General features: G+C 38.3%; 1 protein-coding gene across 15 annotated transcripts in view; it reads left to right on the top strand.

The window, feature by feature from the left end:
- Positions 1-22,555, top strand: part of GPD2 (glycerol-3-phosphate dehydrogenase 2) — a 179,597-nt gene that overhangs the window by 96,930 nt on the left and 60,112 nt on the right. For all 15 annotated transcript variants that reach the window (XR_010150104.1, XR_010150106.1, XR_010150103.1 and 12 more), the window contains exons 7-8: positions 17,597-17,761; positions 18,591-18,735. Coding sequence is in view for 9 of the 15 variants with exons in the window: in XM_016949838.3 (XP_016805327.1) it covers positions 17,597-17,761; positions 18,591-18,735 (310 nt within the window). In the remaining 6 variants the exon portion in view is untranslated. The remainder of the gene's footprint in view (positions 1-17,596; positions 17,762-18,590; positions 18,736-22,555) is intronic.

Below are 22,555 nucleotides of genomic sequence, written 5' to 3' on the forward strand. Positions count from 1 at the left end.
CTGGCTAGTTTTTATTTTTTAAAAACTCTTTGCAGAGACAAGGCCTTGCTTTGTTGCCCAGGCTGGTGATGAACACCTGGCTTCTAGTGGTCCTCTTACCTCGGCCTCCCAAAGTGCTGGGATTACAGACGTGAGCCACTGCATCCAGCCCCCAAATTTTAATTTAGTTTTATTTTCTACCTTTTTGTGATTATGTGTCTCAGTTTAACAAGCCTTTAGTTACATCTAGGTATAATCAAGGGCCTTCTGTGTGCCCAGTGGTTATCTATGATTGGACTTTTTCTCTTCTCCCCATGTGCTCCCCCACCATTAAATTTTAAGGAGGTACTTTTTCCTTGTTACCTGCACTTTTTGAACAATAGGTTTCAGACAACTTACCCCTGTAAATTCCCTTTGAATTATGGCATTTTAACCATTTTTCACAAATATTGAACTTGAAATTTTAGAGCCATCAGGAGGGGCTGATCCTAGCAGCTCTTTTATTGAAATTATTCTATTGGTGGCAATAGGAGTTACTGGAGGGCACTGCCACCCAGAAACTGGATGAAACCAAGTCAGAAATTCTGAGTATAACTGACAAAGGTTTTATAGGAATTTAGAAGGACATTGGGTAGTAGAGGGCTTGGGAAAAAGTAAATTCCCTAATTTCCTCCTCTGTGACCCACATTTGATATAGAAATCATGATTTGTCTAGTATTGGACAGAATCACAAATAAGGATTAGTTGCCATAAAAGTTTTTCTAATTTATATTGTGAAAGAGCTGTAGTGCTGCATCAGAAAGGAGTCTCTGTTTGCTAGAAGAGCTATGTCAGCAGGTGAGGCCTAAAGCCTAAAGGCCTGAGGGGTGGTCAGGGATGGGAGAGAATGAAGTTACTGCAGACTTTCAAATTGTTCCTCACCCTTCACGAGACGGGAAGTTTCCTAAGGCTGAAGGAAGCAGCAGTAACTGAGTGCAGAATGTTTCTCTTGGTGCAGTGGGTTGTGACCACTCTCATTGTTGTTTTCTTTCTGTCCAGAGTAAAACAGGCATCCTTCAGAAATTTCATAGCATGTAGCCCTGAAGAGCACTTAGCTAGATTGTGGTGGTTTCTATATGTGTATTTGGTTAATCTGTTGAAGAGAAATAATGAAAAGCTGAGCAGTCTTTTTCTCCCCCATCAACTCATGAGCTATGAGCTATGAGTTCTCGAGAAATGTTGGAGCATTTGACAGCAGTATTTGCATTCTCCCTTGTGTTTCTGTTGCTGAAGCTGCAGCTTCCAAAATTGCAGGGCTTCTTGACCAACCTGCATCTCACCATTCAGCCTTTTAGTCCATTAAATAATCTGATTCTGTCAGCAAGGCCTCAGGTTTAGATCTTATTAGCTCTAGATAGTTTTTTAAAAATCTGCTCTCCAGAAATTTGCAGGAAGTCCCAAGATAAGAGAAAACTTCCTGTCAACAGTGCTGAATTTCATGGTGTGTGATTATTGGGAAGAAGTTGACTGAATGTTGATATGTGATACTTCTGAATTGAGGTGTGCCCAATGTAGGTCTAGGCATACATTATACTGTTGCTGCATGTATGTAAAATTTTAAAATTGGAATGGGAGAGTTCTCTGACCCCCCTCGCAGGATGTGCAATGGGTGTGGCTCACCTGTTCAGCCACCATGCTCAAACCCCTTATGGGAGGGGGAGCACACAGATGGGCAGGTGCAGGAGCCAGGGTGAGCGCTTTTGGGCTCCAGCCCACGGTAGCATCTAGGGGTGGGTGTCTGTGACTCCTGAAGCCCCAGTGGGCATGTCACAATGCTCCTTTAGCTCTGCCATCTGCAGAAAGCTAAAGCGTTAACCAGCTCAGTGCCCTCTTGGTACCCAGGTTCTTGTCTGGTATCCAGGAAGAATCAGGTCACACAGACAAATTGAAGGATGGTAAATGCGGGGTGTCTTATTTCCAGGTAGAGGTGGCTCTCAGCAGATGGATGGGGAGTTGGAAAGGGGATGGAGTGGGAATATGAACTTCGCCTGGAGTTTGGCCGTCCTGTGGCCGATCTCCTCTCTGACCATCCATAGCCAAACTCTTCTTGACGTTTAAATGCCCTTTCTCTTCTCTCCTTCTCTGCTGTGCCACTCTTCTGCTTCTTTGCTCTTCTGCTTATCTGTTATCTGCTCATCTGCTCGAGGAGCCTGGGGTTTGGGGTTTATAATGGTACATGATGCAGGGATGTGGCAGGCCAAAAGGAAATGTTTGGGTGCAAAAACAATGCCTGTTCCCATTTAGGGCCATGGGTTTCCAGGCTTGAGGGTGGGGCCTTTGCCAGGGAACTGCCTTCTTCTACCCAGTATTTCCTTGCCTCCTGTCCATATCAAAATGAGTATCAATACTCTGTAAGATTTTCTTTTGTTTACTTCTCTACTCTATTCTTCAATATTAGATTTAATGTATTAGTCTTGGGATTGGAATGACTATAAAGGAAGCAGCATTTTGTATAGTAAGTTGAAAGAATCTGTAGATTTATAGCTTTCTAAGTAAGATAGTATTCTCAGTTGTTTTTTCACATGACTAGCATTTACATTTATTTATGTATCCAGTAATTATATGAATACCATCTATAAGTCAGCTAATGTGATAGGTAATGGAGATGAACAGAATAACATGAATTGCTTTTTCTTAAAAAAAAAAAAAAAACTCTAACAGAGGATACAGACAAGGAAACCATTGATTTATGGTTGCCTGTGAGAAGTTCTGTGACAAGCATATACCTAATATGGGTATGTGTGTGAGAGAATCTAGGAAAGCTTCCTTAAGTAAGTAATGCTTTGCTAAATTTTAAGAAAGGGTAGTATGGCCAGGTAAAGTCAGTGGGGGAGGAAGATGACAGGGAACACTGTGGCCAAAGCATGCAGACCCATGGAATTACAGGAAGCAGTTGTGTAGAGCTTGAGTGTAGGGTGCTGTAGGGCCTGAATCATGGAGGACAAGGTATGCCAGGATGAGGAGTTTAGTTTGAATTCTCTAGGCAATGAGCATCCAGTGAATGCAAACAGCATTTGATACAGGTACTCAGGGTGCAGAAAACTGAATGATTAATAGGAGGGCAGTAGATGAGATTTTATGCTGATGGGAAGGAATCCCAGGTGAGAGAGAGAGAGAGAGAAAGAGAGAAAGAAAGAGAAAAAGACCTGGGAAAGAGAGAGAGAGAAAGAGAGAGAAAGAAAGAGAAAAAGACCTGGGAAAGAGAGAGAGAGAAAGAAAGAAAGAAAGAGAGAGAGCGAGAAAGAGAAAAAGACCTGGGGGGGGGGTGGTGGAGAGAGAGAAGAGAGAGAAAGAAAGAAAGAAAAAGAGAGAGAGCGAGAAAGAGAAAAAGACCTGGGGAGGGGCGGAGAGAGAGAGAGACCTGGGAAAGAGAGGGGGGTGGAGAGAGAGAGAGAGAGAGAGAGGGAAAGAAAGACAGACCTGGGAAAGAGAACGCATATTACATGGGCCATTATCCATCTGCTTGCTTGAATTTTATTGGACAACTCCAGCATCTACTACCCAGATTTTCTTGTTGTTGTTTTTTTTATTGTTGTTGTTAGTTGTCTTTGTGGCTTACCTCTTTATTTGTGTAGCCGCCCTTTCTTGTCTTTTGCTACATCTTTGATTTGGAAGTGAATTAATAAATGAATGTCAAGTGTTCCCAAATTCTGTTTTAAGAATAATCTAGATCTTTTAAAGCTTCGGTAATGTGGGCTTTAAAAAATCTGTGATTGCCCAACTGGTTTATGTCAGCATTTTGGAAAGAATATCAGTCTTTAAAGCGGTGTTAGAGATATAAACCCTCTGGGGAGTGAAGAATGCCTGGTGCATGCTAATTTTGTACTTATCCAGGTGGAAGAGGGAGAGGAATAGCCAAAGCTATAGATAGAACAAAGGCATGTCAATTGCAACCTGGTCTCAGTTTAGGCTTAGCTCTCCTCACCAATCCCCTATCAGGATATTAGTGGCTTATTTATTTATTTTTAACCTGTATCATATTAAGCTCTTTGACAAATCGCATTTTGATTTATAGTCTGTGCTTCTGGCATGTGCTTTAATGGCATTAGCCAACTCTAGACACATACTGAATTCATTATGTACCTTATGTATGTAAGTAGTAATACTTCCTTTTAATGAACATACGGTCACGTCAAAGTGCTGCGAGGTTGTTTTACAAAAGCATCTTTGTGTAGTGCTCCTCAGAAGTTTTGAGATGAGTATTAAGTTGAAGATTAATATGCTGTATTTTAAGTTGTATTTTAGTGGAGTAATGTATTATAATTTTGCCCTCTCCTTCAGGTGAGTAGACTATTATACTCTGTTTGAGTCTTTGATTCTTAGGCTTTGGTTCTTAATTAGAATTCAACATTGTTGACATGTAAATTGTGACCAGATGAATTCAAAACTCAAAAAGTAAAATTGCCTTTGAATTTGTATCCTCAGCTATGATATTGATTGAAAATCGATGAGTAACTCTTTTTCTTGTTTTCTATAGGCAGTAAGAAATTCACAGAATCTATTTACAGCTATACGTGACAGCACTTAACCTTGACTATGCCTGCTAAAAGGTTTCTTGACTTTAAAATGTGGATACTCTTCAAGATTTGAGGGCAGGGCTTCTCCTAAGGTAGAGGCAGAGAAGTAAACCAGCAACAAGTAGGGCTCAAGATCTAGCCTGTCTGATCAGGCTTCCAGACCAAGGAGTGGCAGCAGTCCAAACCACCTGTCTCTGCTGACTAGGCAATCTTAATAGCCATCCCACTCCTCATCAGTGCGTGGGATCTGAGCACAGGTCTAAGCAGATTAATAGTTTTCTTAGTGAAGTGATCCATGGAGTCAAATGCGTGACAGTATCTTCAGGATTCTGTGGGAAGAGGAGGGGGTCTATGGAGGACACTAGGTCATCCCCTTGAAAAGAGAGATAGAGACCATTACTTGAGGGAAGAGCTAAGCAGAATGTCAGAGCTTTGGCTAAGCAAACAGATGTGAGCAGAGCTCTAGTTCAACTAGGAGCACAGAGTAAGAACCAGATATTGGGGCAGGAACTCTTCTGTTTGACGTCTACAGTGGGAGAGACTGCACACCTGTGAGCACAGGGATTCCTTTGTGTAGGGGTTCCTTAAAGACAGATAACAGTTTATGGGCAGATAACAGTTTCCAGAGGGATGGGGCTCCCTGTATAATGCCAGGGGCTGCCAGGATTGACTCAGGATTGACTCAGGGACTGCGTGGGGCTGACCCTGCAGGTTGAATGCTGTCAGTGATTACAACAGGGCAAGGGCACCTTGACTGTCTCAGAAACTAATAGAATCTTTCTTTGACAATAACCACTGGCGAGCATTTCCAGGAAGTCTTTGAAAATTGCTGGGAGTCTGGGCAAGAAACTCTACTCACTAAAAGCATGGTATTTGATTCATTATAAAACAGAAGGAAAAACATTAGTAATCGACGTGGTATGTCCCAGCCTTGTATAGTTGAAAGTAAAACTAAGTCATACATTTTCAATTTGGTGTGACATTGTCTAATTTCTAAATTTATTATTATTTTGAAATTATAGGAAATGATTAGAAGTATGAGGGTGTGGTTCTTCTGTTGTTTATTTTTCACATTTGAGTCTTACTACATGTCACCATTGCCCAGCATTTCAGAGACAAAGGGAGTATTTTTGACATTCATTAAAACTGTTTTGGTGAAAGAGCTGTATTACGGTACTATTTAATTTTTATAATAGTTTATCAGAAATGAGATTAGAGCCTATTTATTGAATTATCTTATTTTGAAACTCTCACATATTTATTGAGTACAGATTAGAATCAAACTGTTTAGAATATTAGCAAAGTCTTTTTCAAGTACAAAGAGCAGAGATTATATATCTGTAGGTAGTTCCTCCAAACCCCCGAGGGGAAGTTTTGTTTTAAATGTTTACATGTTTTATATTGACACATTTGTTGGCTTAAAAAATATGGCAATAGCATCCAGCATAGTACTTGATGTATGTGGTTGCAATTTGACATTATTTTATTGATAACTATATTGTGTATAAACTTTCTTTTCATGTCTTTTTATGTGAGAGACATCAGATATTCTACTGGCTGTTAGGAGGTAGTGAAATTAAGTTGATTCTCACAGTATTTGCATCTCAGTCTTCTGCCTCAGCATGTGACCTTGCCTGTGAAGGTTCAGAATAGCTGTTTTATTATTTCCCTTAGGGTGATCGGGCTCTGGTAAATTGATTGGCACTAGCCCAACTCACAGCCTATTGAATCATGAATTGATTACTTTAGACAACAAATAGTTTAACACCTTCCTACATGCCATACATTGTTGTCCTTGCAGGAGGTAAACTCTTGGAGATGATGGTGGGGGATAGAACCAAGTTCCTGCCCTTAATTTATTCATTCCTATGAGAAGTGAAACATTCATGTAAAACAGATGACTCAGATTGCTGTTAAAAAAAAAAAAAAAATCCAGTAGGGCAAACCTATTTGAATAACCAAATTAAGATCAGGATTGGCTGGGTGTGGTGGTTCACGCCTGTAATCCCAGCACTTTGGGAGGCCAAGGTGGGTGGATCACGAGGTCAGGAGATTGAGACCATCCTGGCTAACACGGTGAAACCCCGTCTCTACTAAAAATACAAAAAAATTAGCTGGGCATGGTGGCGGGCTCCTGTAGTCCCAGCTACTCGGGAGGCTGAGGCAGGAGAATGGTGTGAATCCAGGAGGGGGAGCTTGCAGTGAGCCAAGATCGCGCCACTGCACTGCAGCCTGTGCAACAGAGCAAGACTGCATCTCAAAAAAAAAAAAAAAAAGATCAGGATTTTGCCTAGTAACTATAGAGTTCAAGCAGAAGCAATGAAATGGTCTAAACTATAGCTTAAAAAACAATATCTGTTAAAGATATCTTTGTCAAGTAAGTCTGAATATTTTGCTTTTATAGTTAAAAAGATAATTAAATTCTGACTTTTTCATTTCATCTTTTAGAGTCTCAAGCCCCATATAAAGTTTCCAAATAAACATTAATTCTGGGTTGCTGAGAGATGTTATTCTGATAACTGAGGAATGTTTATGATTGAGGTATTAAATAAAAGGTTATCTTAACAAAAGGAGAAGGAAGGTAAATGTAGTAGAAGGCAATCTGTTAACAATATTAGCTTCATTCTTATAATGCTTTGCAGTTTACAAATGCTTTCACATATGCTGGAATCTGATTATTTCAGCGGCTCTAGGGGATTGGTAGAGAGGCTGTTGTTAGACCTACTTTATAGATGAAACAGACTCTGATGAGGAAAGGGACGTCCCCAGAACCTGAGTTAGTGGCTGGTTGGGTCCTGAACTCACACATTCGGAGTCTCCAGCATCAGTGCTCTCTGATGGGGGCCAAGAGTTAGCCTGCTTTTCATGTAAATGCCCTAGTACACATTCCTTTCAGACAATCAGGACATTGGGTTCAGGTCAGACTGATTTGATAACAATTTGATAAGGTGTGGAATCTTCCTGTGATTAAAGAGAGAAATCTGATAAGGTACAAGACTTACCATGAAACAGATAAAGGTTCTCTCAAAAGGCTGCCTCCAGTTAGAATTCCCCAGCTGGTCCTTGGCACGTGGTTCCATGTGTTTATTATGTAGCTCACACTCGAAATCACCCCTGGGGCAGGTTGAGCCATTCCAGCATTTTGTAAAAAGTTGTGTGCATGTACTCACACACAAATGAGGAAAAGAGGACTGAAAAGATGGTTCTGTGAAAGTGAAAGGATTCACTTGCTTTTCCCAGTCCTATTATGAAAGATGGTTTAGTTATATCAAAGGGCTTCTTTTGACTTGTTATATAATTCGATTCTTGAGTTTTCAGTTGGCTTATTTGAAATTTTGTAAATTGCAATTTATAAAATTGGAGGGCCCTGAGAGATCAAGTTCCACTTTGTGGCTCAAGTAATGAGGATACTGAGATTAGGGGTTAGGGCTTGCTCAGGTTTTTGTTGCAGACAGGAAAAATAAAATATCTGGTTGACTTAAAGAGAAAAGAAATTCTCTGATAGGACATTGAGCAGCAGGCAGAAATACTGGGAAGACAGAGACCTAGCTTGAAAAATAAGGGACTAAATATGATTTGTAGCAACCACAGCCACAGGCAAAATCCTGACCCACAACCAGTGCACCGAAGACTTGATTGCTCATCACGTCACGTCTTGCTGTGCCACCACTGCTGACATCTCTATTGCTGCTGCCCCTAGAAATGGGATGGTACTGCTATCATTGCATCTACCTCTGGATTAGAGGTTCTTTGGGTCACTACCTCTAGATTGAAGACTGTTGAGAGCGTCGGACTGGCAAAGCCAGGTTAAAGGCCTGTATCCCAGGGGACTATTCTTCCTCTCCTATGGGATGGTAGAATGCCTTTCTGCAAAGCTTACAAGATAGGAGGAGGGGTTTAGACACTAGTAAGCAAAACCAAACCACACCAAAACATGAGACAGTTATCTGCTATGGAAACATACCCATTTATTGGCTATTTAAGAGGTTAGAACTTGAGTTTTCTGAATTTTCTCAGGATGCCAAATTTATAGCTAATATAGATTCCTTTATGAAAAGTGACAGAGGCTCTGTGGTTTGTAAGAGAAAATGAAGTCCTCTGTAGTAAGATTTAATAATTCTAATATTTTGAAACAATCCATTTTCCTATCAACACTGTTTTCCTCTGGATTAAAAACCATTCCCCATCTTCCTATCCTTCATGACATACAGAAAAAAGAATCTTATTTTTCAGTGGTAAAAAGTGGAGAGAGAGAAAAGGAGTAAAAGAAGAACAAACAGTATTCATGAAGTGCAGAGATTAGAGGTTAGTTGTTACACATTTCAGGGTAAGTTTGCCAGATTGATGAGCAATAAAACCATTTAGAACTGGAAAATCTTCAGGGCTTTTGTTTTTAAAAGTTATTTTAGGCAATAACCACATCTTGTCGTTATAGTCTTTGCTTTCCAGCAATTCCTTTTTACCTTTTAATAATAAAAGCTAATATTTATTGAGAACTATTTTGTCATAGCATCATTATCTATCTCACTTCTTCCTCACAATAACTCTGTGTTAATCTCATTACTATTCTCCTTCCACAGCTGAGAGATCAAACCTTAGATGAAGCAACTAGCATGAGATTTCATAGTTCATAGATGTGGGACTTGAACTTAAGCATATACACCTGTGAAAGAAGCTTTGTAAATCTTCCTTTAACTTAAGAGAGAAAATAAGGTATGTGTAGAATGCTGTTTGGTAATATTTTAAGAAAACTGCAGAGGAAGGAGAAAGGAAGTGTGCTAGAAAATCGAAAGACTTTTGGGAGCATGTGACTCCTCCACATTAGGTAAATTTGCTCTTGTATCTCTGTTCCAGGACAGCTAGGCCATTCTGATCTCTTTCAATTTCTGTTCCCCACAGTAGTACTTAGCTTAGTGCCTGGTGCATAGTGAGTGTTCAATAAATATTTACAAAAATAATTAATCTCAGGCATCCTCAGGACAGTTTCCTGGGCTTAAGATGCCATGCAATTTAGAGTGCTGCTCTCAGTAAAGAAATAACTTTACCCTCAAAGCCAGGCATTTCAAGAAGGTTTATCAATGAATTTAGTGCATTTCACAAACAAGGAAGCTTACCAGGGGTTTTTAGGCCATATAACTGGATAGCCTGTGAAAGATCTCTATAGCATGTCTTGCTTCCTGACTTTCCAACTTCACTTCAATTAATTTTGTCACATTGCTCCCTTTTCCTTTTTCTTCCTTAAACGTATAAAATGCTGGGTTTGTTTTTGTGTTTGTTTTTGTTTTTGTTTTTGTTTTGGCTGTAGTCGAGAGAGAATGGATTGTCCTGGGAAAGGCACAAGGAATCTTTATTGTAAACTAATGTGTGGAACATTTTTGTACAGAAATAGCTAATGAATACCCAAAGCATGCTGTTGCTTGCTGTTTAAATGTGGTTTCATTTTTGTTCAGCTCTAGCTTCTAAGAGTCTTAAAAGGAGAAAACTTACTTTTCATTAGATTCATTTAAAACTTTTTCAAGAGAGGAAAGTCCTGAGGGTATAGAAACTTTATGTACTTAAATATATCATGTTAAGGAACTTCACAATGTTTCGTTTATATGGGGCCAAAGACCACAGATCCACCCCGATTGCTAATTATTGAGATTGCAAATAGCTTATTTCAGAACTTAGGGTGAGACAAAAGAAACATGAAGGAACAAAAGGCCCAGGATAATGAAAAGGATATTGTGAAGAGAAAGGCCTGTAGAATTATGATGCAGGTCACATCCTGTGCCTGCATTTAATTGTACCTTTGTATTTAATAATAAAAATGATTACATGCTCACTGCTAACAGGTGTCCCTGCTTCAGAACTGTAGTATGGATAGGTGACAGCAAATTACTCCAATTCATAAACTTGGAATATTATGCTTTTATTTTGAGTTTCACCAGTCTATACTAGAATACATTTTCTGCCAAAATGTACATCAACCCAGGAAGATTTTTAAACTTAGCCCCTGATAAATATACATAAAACATAGGTGAATATTTTAAAGTATAAATGAAAGAAAAAATCAACTTTGCCAGGCACTTAACACATTGAGGTTGTATTAATACCATAGTCACATTTCTAGTTCTTTATATTTTATATAAGCTTTGAATGTAATGTAAATTAGCAGTGATGTAAGTGGTCTTTCTGTTAGAACTTAATTGCCTCCTTTATGAATTTTCTCTAATTCTTGCTTAACTTGAACACTTTCTGTAACTGCCTGTCCAAAATACAGCCCCTGCCCTAGGGATTTGTTCTCCTCTGTTTTTCCCTTTATTGCCATTATTGCAATAACAATGTTCTTATTAATCTGTTTGATTTTATCTGTCTTCCTCATTAGAATGAGGTTCCATAGGACAGAGACCAAGGTAATCTTATTCTCCCTAAATCAGTGGTTGCCTAGTACCTTGACCATGCCTGGCTCATAATGTGTACCCAAAAAAATATTTGTTAAAGACATTCGTTAATCTGCCACTTACCGTCTTAATCATATACCAAAAACCCTGCTTGCTACCTTATCACTAGCCTCCTCCCTTTGCTTATGTTTTCACCAAAGATTTTGTGGTTGAAGACATTCTATTTCTATTGTCTGTTGCGTAGCTAGGTAGAGAGATAATAGTCCCCCTTGATCCCATGACCATAGTTGAATGGAAATTGAGGGGTTGGGGACTGTTCTTAGACTCTTTAAGCCTTGAGCACATTTCCTTTATTTGATCAGCCTCTGAACTGTGATTCATTCATATTTGAATATCTGCTAGGTAGCAAAGGCTTTGGCAGGTACTGGGGAAGCAAATTTGAAAAAGATGCACTCTGTTCTTTTAGGAACATATCATTAGAATTGATGTCCCATAAGTCTGTAACTGTGTCTCTTTGGCTGTCCATTATAGACTCAGTTCCTAACACAATCTCTGGTACATTACAAGTGATCAATAAATGAGTGAATGTTCCATGCAAGTATTTAGAAAATAGCTTGTGCTGTAATAAATGTATGTACAAAGTTCTCTGGAAACACAGAAGAGGGAAGGCCATTGTGTCTAAAAGGAGTCAGGGAAAGTTTCACAAAGGAAGGATTAAAAGTTGAGTTTACCAGTTTGGGTAAGATGTACCACATAGTAAGGACAACATGAGCAAGAAATCAGAGGTGTGGAAGAGCAATATTTTATTTGAGTTTGGGCACTGCGGTCAGTCTGGAAATTTAGGACGAATGTGAAGGAGTGGTGGGCATTGAGGCTGTTGGAATCATTATTTATTCCCTTATTCAGGTACCCTATGCACTAAGTAGCTCTTGTGGCACAAATGAATCACCTTTTATTTATAGTATTTCTATAGAAAAAAGAATTGAGTTCCAAACATACAGTTTTGAAGATAGAACCTGTTTGTAAATGGGGATTAACTTTAGTAGAAAATTGGCTACATTGCCTATATGTTATCTATTGCTGTAATTCTTCATACAGATAACCACAAACGTGAATAGCATAAAAATAATTAGGGTTTATTGTACATGCATTGGAATGCTCATCAGGTGGTTCTTCTGATATAGTCTGGGTGGGCTGGGTGATTTTCTGTTCTCCATTGAACTTGTATTCCTCTGTAGAGGTGTTGGCTGTCTGTCAGCTGAAGTAGGATGGCTTTAACTCAGGGGGCTACTCAACATTTGCTGTCATCTTCCTCCTGGTACCATTAGGCTAACCTGGGCATGTCCTTTTAATGAATTGGTGGAGGACAAGGGCACAAGCAGAAACATACAAGTGCTCTTTTGAGCCTCTGTTTCTGTCACATTTACCAACATTCCGTTGGCCAAAACAATTTCACATGGGTGAGTTGAGAGTTAGAGTGGGGCACTGTGAGGACTCAAGGCAAAGGGCATGGCTACAGGGAGGGGTGAAGGATTGGGACAATTTTTGCAATATATTATATAGCCCATACAGCTAATCAAATCAAAGTTTATAGATCTAACGGAAGCGTATGATTTCTGATTTCCTTGATGAAACACTTATCTTTTCGGCTTTACTGATGCCCAGTCTTTTTTTGATAGGCTGGGGGAAAGTCAGAGAAACCAGAAATGGGAAAAGGTTGAAGTGAGATCTTGAAAGGGATAGGTAATTATTAACAATTAGCTATTGCATGCATTGTATAATTTCAGATGTACCCGGCTCATCTCCTTTTATAGGACACTGAAGCCCAAAGCAGTACAGTGTATCACCCACATTCCCCCAGCCATGTTAATGACACAACCAAAAGTTACAACTCAGTAATTCTAAGCCCAGAGCCATTCTCCACAATATCTTTTAAGGTACATTCTCCCTAAACTGCCTCATATGCCTCCCTGACCCCTGTCACTCTTCACACAAACAATCACTTTTGTAAATGGTTTATGTTTGAAAATTGCCTTGTTATCACAATTCACCATGAAGAGTGGGTTCTTATTTTGAGTTTTCCTTTTTAAGTTTACACATCATACCTTAAAGCAAAATAATCCCCTTATGTGCATGCATGTGAGTACGTGTGCATGTGCACACACATGTGCATACACACGCATGCCTACACACTCATTCACACACACACATCACACACACATCCCTATTTTGCCCTGCCTTTACCTGAGTATTTCCAATCAGAAAGGGACATTTTGAATATAGTGGTTATATTAAATCAGCTTGAGTTTGGTAGGTTAGGCTTTGAATTATCTTTGCTAGACCTCTAAGGGGGAGCTGCCAGAGAGGTCACTGTGACACTCTCAGTCTGAGACAATGAAGCATGGGGAATAAATTTAGTTAGAAATGAGATTAAAGCTTTAGGGAGGTATTGTTTCTTACCAGCATCATTTTCCCCCTTTCTTGAAGTAGTCAAAGTGATTGCTCAAGACTCAGGTCAGGACACAGGGACATGGAAGGAAATATTCTCAACATTTCAACAGTGGCAGTTTTTAATTGATGAAATTATGGACAGATGCTATTCTAATTGAGAACTACTTTTTCTAACAAATAGAGTTTCTATACTGGCAGGTAGATATCAGATCAATAAGTCTGTGATAAGCATACCATTTAAAAGTATGCTATATTGAAAGGAAGCTTATATGTAGACTGACATGCATAAGAGTTTTAGACCTGAAGAAAGAAGAAAATCCCAGATAATTTTATACCTGTGTTTTTTTCATATTTACTCATTCTTCATACTCTATACATCAGTGATTATTTTTCTTTTTTTTGAGCTATTTTTCATGTTAACATAGTTGCCAAAGTTTGACTCTGAGGAGAGCAGTATTGCTGTCTCCAAAATATTTATATTTGAGGCCTATCTTTTAGACAGTCACATTCTAAAATATGTGTGGTCCTGCATTTTTCACTTAAAATATCTCTTATTCTGCTCTGTGCAAGGTCATTGAAGATTAAGACAAAGTTTCCTCTACCACCACCAACCTTCATTCTTTTTGGTGGGTAGATTTTATATTTTGTTTCTCTAAACAAGAGAAAACAGTTATAGTTCCACCTCTTGTGTGCTTCCTGTCCTATGAGTTGTAAGCTCAGTATGTGCACATATGCAAGATTTCAAGTGCAAAAGAGAACAGAGTCGGAAACAGATTTTCACAGTTCCCGTCTGGGTCCTTGTGTAAGTGCCAATGTAAAGCTATTCGGTGATTAGTGAAAAACAGTATAATGTTGCCTGGCTCTAAGGAAACAGCTTTGAAAATCTAAACTTAATAAGCAGATCAATTAGGTGGGGGTTTGGGATTATTGTATCACATTCCAATGGCATGCAGTGTTGTCAAAACTTTTTTCTCCAGAATAAAAATTACAGGAGGCATAGAGTTACCTTTCAAAATGTCAGGAAAGAGGGTTGGGGAAATTAATTAGGAATAATGAAATATATCACGTATATCTCAGGAAGCATACACTGTGAGCATCTGGGTATCTCAGGGTAAGGGGTAGATTTCGTGTGGGTAGGGGAGGAGGAGGTTTACCCTGCATCCAAGGAGGTAAATGGATTAAGCTGAATGTCTGGGAAGACGAGGATTGCTGGGTGGAGATGTGAGGCCCAGGGCTCGGGGCTACCATCAGATTACTTGCTCCTCAAGTTTTGGGAGCTAATAATACCTGTGCTTGCATTTCCCTGCAAAGCAAGGGATACCTTCTGGGATAAGTCCCGAGGGAATCACTCATAACTATTTCTGCTTCCCTCCCACTTATTCAACATAAATATAGGGCCTAGTTTGGGGTTAAATTCAGATTTTACACATTTATGTCTCTGTCACATTTCTTGCCACCAACTTACTGAAGTCTGAAATTTCTTTAACAAGAGAAAGTATTCCATCCCATAGTTAGAGATGTAAGAATTTCAATACCTGTTTGTTTAACACAGCGAATGAGATTAGGCTAAACTTAACAGTAATTGGAAACGTATTCTGTACCTGATAATAACTAGAAAAAAAACAAAGACAAACAAGCCTTTCTGATTTCTCTTGAGACGTGGGAATTGCACAGTAATTACAATGGGATGTAAGTTTCATGAAGGTAGAGATCACCCTGTATCTTTCTCAGTTATATTCCCTGCATTTGTCACAGTGCCTGATTCATAACAAAGGATTTTCATTTTTGTAAGTAGATGGACACATGGATGATTCTAGTATCATAAAGACTATTTAAAAAGGTGTATACAAGATAAAATGTTGACCCAGAGGAAACAGTGAATAATTTTGCCCTGGAAGGATGCAGATAAAGGGAGACTTTCTGCATCCCTCCAGGAGATGCAGAACTAGACATTTGAACTCGATCATGAGAGATGAACAGAGGTTTCTCAGAACTTCCAGGATGGTATCCAGCCAGAAGAATAAGTGTGTGTAAAGGCAAGGTGGGAAATGACATGAATGTTCAGGGAGCTACAAATAATTTCACAATTCTAGGTAGTATGAACCATGGCAGACGAGGATCATATCATGAATGGCCTTTTTGTGTAAGTGACATCTCAGATTTGAGTCAAGACAGCTGCTGCTGGGAACTGGGGAGTGGACATAGAAAAACAAGGACCATAGGAACTTGTTTCCACCTCACATTTTAAACTGAAGTTAAGCTTGCTTACCTGCAGTCATATTCAGATTTAGATGCTAATTAGGGAACATTTGTTAGTATGGAAGCTACAGAGCTTGAAGAACTATAACCTATACTGCTCCAATGAGATTTTATATTTTAAACACATATTAAAAGAAAATTTTATCTTTTTAAAGTCACCTTAGAGTCAGATGAATGTATAAGTATTTTCTAAAGGAACTATCATTTCATAAATGGAATTTCTGCCTGGTTCCTTTAAATAGTGGCTTCATTTAGGATTTAAAATATTTCATTTACACATGGCTTTCCAGAGGCTTCAAGGCACACCTAGATGGGTGAGCGTTTCTCTACGCCTATGGTAAGAGCAGGCATGACTTGGATTTCTTGTACTACCAGATATGTGCCTTTGTGGGGCAGGGTGTTTCCTTGTTAGATATATAAATCAACCAGAAAGATTGGGTCGGATGGGTACTGTGTTATTTTCTTAATTTAAGGAGAAGATCTATAATGGAAATTTTATTTAGTTTCTTTGGACTGTTTTCGTGCATTTAGTTTTAAAAAATGTATTCCAATTTTAAGCAAGGAACCCTACATTAATAAAAATTGATTTCTTAAGCTTAACTTCAAATATGATTTTAAGCAACCTTAGGATCATGCTGAGTTGAAACTATGGAACCGCTACCCTTCCCACTTATAGCTCAACTACTGCTATTGTCATTGTTGTTTTTTTCTTCTACTTTCATTCTATTAATTGTTAGATAAAATAACTCCTTATTTTGCATGTTGAGGTTTAACATAAGTTCTCCACTTGATAGAGCATTTAATTTTGCGGGGACGGTTCTTAGCCGATTATTTTAGTTCAGTGGTTTTAGAATAAGACGTTTGTGGGGAGGGGCAGCAGAATCTTCAGTCATTGATTCTCTCTTTATAACTTTGCCCTTTTAGCTGGAACAGATTACTTCTGTAGTGCTGCTAGCCCTGCACAGACTGAATCACAAGGAAGAAACTTTGCATAAACCATTTATACTAAATGTTTGGTATGCTGGCAACATAAATCAACAACAATATCCATTACAAATTCATCCCTTTATCAGTATTATCTTGATAGAACTGATCCCAATGTGTGGGAATTTGAACCCTGCTTCAATACATCTAGCCCTGGATAATTAATTATTCAGGGCACAGAGAACCTGGCCCCTGCAATGTAGAGTAATTCTTCCTGGTCAGCGTTAACTCCACTGGCAATAATAAATAGAAAAAGTCTCTAGTGATGCCAGTATTTTAAAGTGATTAATCATCTTTCCCCCCTTCTCCTCCCCCTTAGTTTTCTTTAACTAGGATTTTTCAGCAATAAATCTTTAACAATACAGGTAGGAATTGTTCTGTAATTAAATTTTGCCCTGCTTAATTTCTTACCTTTTATGTGTGATTAAAAAAAAAGTTACATTTTAAGAAGCCCTGATCAAAATTCAAACCGAGAAAAATCCTTTTACAGAATACTGAGAAATGCTGTATGGAAGATTAAGCTCTTGATTTTGAATATTAGATAGAGCACATACACATAAAAATACTCATAAAAATTGTTCATCAACACCAGTTGGGGTGTCAAATATTCTAAAGTTTTGAATTGCTTCACTTTCATGCTTACGATTTGTCTGTATTAGGAAAAGCCTGACATATACATATGTTCCAACACTGAGAGAATAATTACTTATTTCTTAACTTTCAGATAATTGATGTCAGCTCTGTAGGAAAGGGATATTTTCACTATTTTTATGGTACACGAAATGCACTTGCTGAAGCGGCAGGTAGATGCCTGGCTGAGAATGACCGTGTATTTTAAATTGTGCCCTGTCAAGCTGCCCAGCCATCATGCATATCCTGGGTGACAGGGACAGATGTGACATATCAGTTGTGACACACTTTTGTACCACCAGTCCGTGGCTCGAGGTGACTCCTGTCCCTCCCCTGATGCTTTCCCCGCTGCAGGACAACATAACGATGCACGGATGAACCTTGCCATTGCTCTGACTGCTGCCAGGTATGGGGCTGCCACAGCCAATTACATGGAGGTAGTGAGCTTGCTCAAGAAGACAGACCCCCAGACAGGGAAAGTGCGTGTCAGCGGCGCACGGTGCAAGGATGTCCTCACAGGTATGCCAGGTCTCTGGGAGGGAGGTATTTCTTAGTATCTTGCCTAGCTTATATAATGACTGAATTATAATTTTTCTGTCACTTCTCTTTCATTTATGTCACGCTTCAGAGTCATATTAATTATATTCGTTATTGTCAGCAATGACTGGTTTAACGTGAAAATTTCCCTTGTAGGACTTGGCAATTTTTCCCCTTTGTATTATAGTTGTAATAATGATAATGATAATAATAAAATGCCCACCAAATTCCCACAGCTATGAATGGATTCCTTTTTCTTTACAAAAACATGTTATTAATAAAATTAAATAAATGTGCCAAGTTTCAAAGTATCATTTGGGTGACACAGGCATTGTTACACATTGTTAAAGTGAATCTTTAACTTTATTTAGATTTTCATTATTGCCCTGGCTCTAGCGCCATATAAGTAGGCAGTTTCCAAATTATATCGTTTCTTGAACAAAAGCTCTATGATATACATTTTCTCACAGCAGTGCTGCTCACACATTTGAGTTTTCAGGAGAAAGCGGCTTATTTACTCATTCTACTTTTTCATGTTTGGTGCTTTGATGCTGGGCACTTATAAGATCGACAGAATCCATAATGAGAAAGTGGAATGCTTTTCTTTCTTCAATTCCGACTTGTTTTTGGTAAATTCACTCAGATGAGAGCCTTTTGTTTGGCTCTTCAATAACTTGAGCTGCTCAGGTCGCTTAGTGTGGTATGCAGTATACTTCACCATGGGTTAAGTTAATAGATGAATTAGTAATACACAGCATCCGTTAACAGAGAAACAAATGAGATGTGTGATTGATGCCACTTTCTTTCACAGGGCAGGAATTTGACGTGAGAGCCAAATGTGTTATCAATGCCACGGGACCTTTCACGGACTCTGTGCGCAAAATGGATGATAAAGACGCAGCAGCTATCTGCCAGCCAAGTGCTGGTGTCCATATTGTGATGCCTGGTTATTACAGGTAATTGTCTTCCAATGTGGCAGTTGTCACCCGAAAAAGAGGGTCAGCAGAGATTGTCTGGTTTATTTCTTCTTCTAGCCTAGCAATAGATGGTCTAACTTGCTGTTCAAAATCAGGAGAAATAAGTAAAGGAACTCTTCCAAAACACAAAACACAAACCAGACTTGGGAAGTTTTAGCCACTTATGGCAATACTCGTTTCTAAGGGTTAATGCTTTGGGATCTATTTTTCTTTGTTCAGTGTAGTCACCTTCAGAGACTAAGCATTGGTATTTTTGAATTAAACTTTTACTTAAGTCATTAGCAAAATTAATTTTGCAAAATTTTTTATAACGGACGTATTTTAGTTAAAACAATAAGACATGAATTTTGCAGAATACCCAAATTTGCTTATGAAGAATCTGAAGATGTGGGCTACCCAAGTATTCTTAGGTTTATAACTTTTGAAATAGATTAAAAAAATATTGTAGCAAGCAAAAACCAGATATATCTAATCTATCAAATTAACAAAGATAATTGAGGATGAAGAAATGGGCAGGAGTAGAGATAAAATAAGAATAGCTATTAAATGAAAATCATTTAAGCTGGGTGATGGGTACATGGAGCGTCATTAAACTCTTTTTATATATGTTTGAAATTTTTAATAAATTACAAAAGAAACATTTGTGTGGTTCTGGCTAAAAAATAATTACCCGTAACATACATTTTAAGGTATTTATAGAAGAAATTCGTATGGCCATGCTAAGGGTGTAGAGCATGTGTACTGTTTTTATTTCCATATGTGGTAAACCTAGTAGGCAAAGTAGTAATTCTATATGAAATAATGACTTATGTGCAACAGTATTCATTATGGCTTTGTTTGTAGTTGAGAAATATTAGAAGCTACTTCAGTTCCTCACCTTAGGGTAATAGATAAATAAATTATGGCATAACCACACAAGGGCATATTATATAGTCATTAAGAATTATAATTATAAATACTTTTAATGCCCTAGGAAAACACTAATGATACAATGTCAATTTAGAGTATAGGACTTGATATTTTATGTGCTGTAGGTTCTAACAATGTATATAGAAAAAGACTGGAAGGAAATATGTTAAATGTGAATGGTGATTATTTCTAGGTAATATGATTATGGGTGAGAGTTATTTCTTTCTGTGTTTTAATAATTTTCCATAAAGGGAATATACAGCTTTTAATATTTGATAAAGTGGATGTGTAGAACCTATGATATTTTGTTTAATACTTCTATTCTCCTAGAATGCTATCCTGCTATGCTATAGATCATGCTGCCTTTTTAGTTGTTGGTTGTCCGGTAACTAAATCTTCCTGAAGAGTCTAAGATGCACCTAATTGGTACCAGATACACTTCTGAGAAAATCATTAAAGAGAATTTCTTATCCACCAACTTCCAAGGTTTCCTTTGCGTTTTCAAAATGCGTATGTGAGAGAAATAATAGTCTTTAGGATTTTTACTTTGGACTGGAGACATCAAGGTGCCTCTTAAGGCACCACTGCATAAGATAATAGAAATGTATGCAGTGGTACCTAATTGAGTTTTTAAAACTGTTAACCAGAAGGTTAGTTCAAATGAAAAGGAGAGAAATAAATATATGTAAATGTCCCATATGTTTCTCGTATATAGAGAAGTTTTCAACATTAGTTCCAGATGCAATTGTATACGCTTTTGTGTTCGATTAAAAATATCTAAGGCCAGCTAGTTTATGAGTTTTTGTTTGTTTGTTTTTAAGTATCTCTAAGAATGGAGTGTAGATGTAATCATCATACATCTTATATTTGTTTAGCTTTTACTAGATTCAACATATTCTCATGTGTTGTGTGCCTTATGTTTTCTTCACTATCATCCCATGATGTCAGAAGACAGATATTATTCCCCACAGACCTTATGTTAATTCTGTCATTAAATAATTAAATAATTTGGGACAAGCCATTTTATTTTGTGAACCTTAGTTTTCCGTTCATTAAAATGGGCAAACATTCTGCTCCTTCAGAGTTTAGAGAAAAGGAGATTGTTCGCAGAATTAAAGTGATACCTTGCTATAGGACTTCTGGGGTTTGTTCATCACTTTTTCTTGGGCTGTGTGGCCTGGGCAAGCTACTTCTTTCAGCTTCTGGTTCCTTATATCTTTTTTTTTTTTTTTTTTTGAGATGAGATTTTGCTGTGTCACCTAGGCTGGAGTGCAGTGGCGCCATATTGGCCCACTGCAACCTCCGCCTCCTGAGTTCAAGTGATTCTCCTGCCTCAGCCTCCTGAGTAGCTGGCCCGCCACCACACCCAGCTAATTTTCATATTTTTAGTAGAGACAGGGTTCCACCATGTTGGCCAGGCTGGTCTCAAACTCCTGGCCTCAAGTGATCTGCCCGCCTCGCCTCCCAAAGTGCTGGGATTACAGACGTGAGCCACTGTGCCCGGCCCCTTATGTACTGATAATACCTAACTGGTATAAGGTTTGACAATGATCCTTGGATTATTTTTTCTCTGTTTTATAGAGTGCTGTATCCCCAGCTATTGGTACGGTGTCTGGCACGTATTAGTGCCCAGTAAATATTTTTTGAATGAATCCTCCTAAATTTTTTATGTTAACTTGCTTATATTGAGATTGTTCCTTTATTTATATTAAAACTTTAATGTAACATTTATGAGATTTTTTAATATAGAGAATTCAAACTATGAAAATAAAACATGATTCTTCAACTTACTGCCCAGCTAACCCCTGTAGACAAAAATAAATAAATAATGTAAGTACATAACTAGAAATTTCAATCATCATAGAAAAAAATAGAAATATGAAAATGAAAATTGAAAGCCTGACTCTTATTCCCCCTACCTTTTGTTCCCTCCCCCAGTTCTTCTCTGGTAATTAATAACGTCTTCTTCCAATTCCTTCCTTAAAATCATGTTTTTACAAGCACAAATGTGTATTCTGTTAAAAATTTTGTGTGAAAGTGGTCATGTTGCGTATATTGTTCTATATTATGCTTTATACACTTAGTAACAGAGTAGATTTGGTGTCTTTTAAGAATAAAGGTATATATTACCCAGAAGTAATATTTTAAAAATTCTGAATCCTAAAAATTCAGCATTAGCTTTAGGTCTCCTGAAGCATGAAGGTGTTAGTTACAGCGGTCTGTCTCAGGCTAAGATGCAGTAAGTGACCTCATTCTATGTTGGGAGAAATTAATATCCCCATTTTTGGCACTGTGAGCTATAACCACTGCACATCCTATTGGAAGCTTTGAAGGAATGGTCTGCAGCCTAGTTCCCATTCAGGCTCTCTTGCAGATGAGCCCCTTCTCTTTGGATTGTGACCTAGATTAAGGGTTCATTCCCTCATTCAGGACTGACCTTGAGGCAACTGTACTTCTGGCATCCCATAGGGGTGGTTTTCCTCTTCCTATCAAGTCATTCTCTTGGGTGATATTAGGAGATCCCAAACTGAAATGACTCTGTGGTATCATCAGTCAATCATACTTAGCAGCTGTCACTCAACAGTTTTGACTAGGTCTTCAGGGATGAACCAAAGCTTCTGGGGCTGCCCCACAACTGGCTAATGATAATTTAAAACCAGGCATGTTTCAGTTAGAACCTGATCCATTTGGAAATGCAGTGAGTTCAGCAAGCATTGATTTATTGTGTGTAGGCTGGTAAAGGAAGAGTAAGGAACCATATGTGCAGTGTATCTTCTTGGGCTGTTTTCAGAAGTATCTTTATAGCATTTGTTAATTTTGTTGTAACTTTAACTAATGTTCCAGTTGTGGAATTATCTTACACCATGATAGCAGCTTTTTGGGGGAAGAG

The sequence above is a fragment of the Pan troglodytes genome, chromosome 13 (genome assembly GCF_028858775.2).
Source record: "Pan troglodytes isolate AG18354 chromosome 13, NHGRI_mPanTro3-v2.0_pri, whole genome shotgun sequence".
In the NCBI taxonomy this organism is placed as follows: Eukaryota; Metazoa; Chordata; class Mammalia; order Primates; family Hominidae; genus Pan; species Pan troglodytes.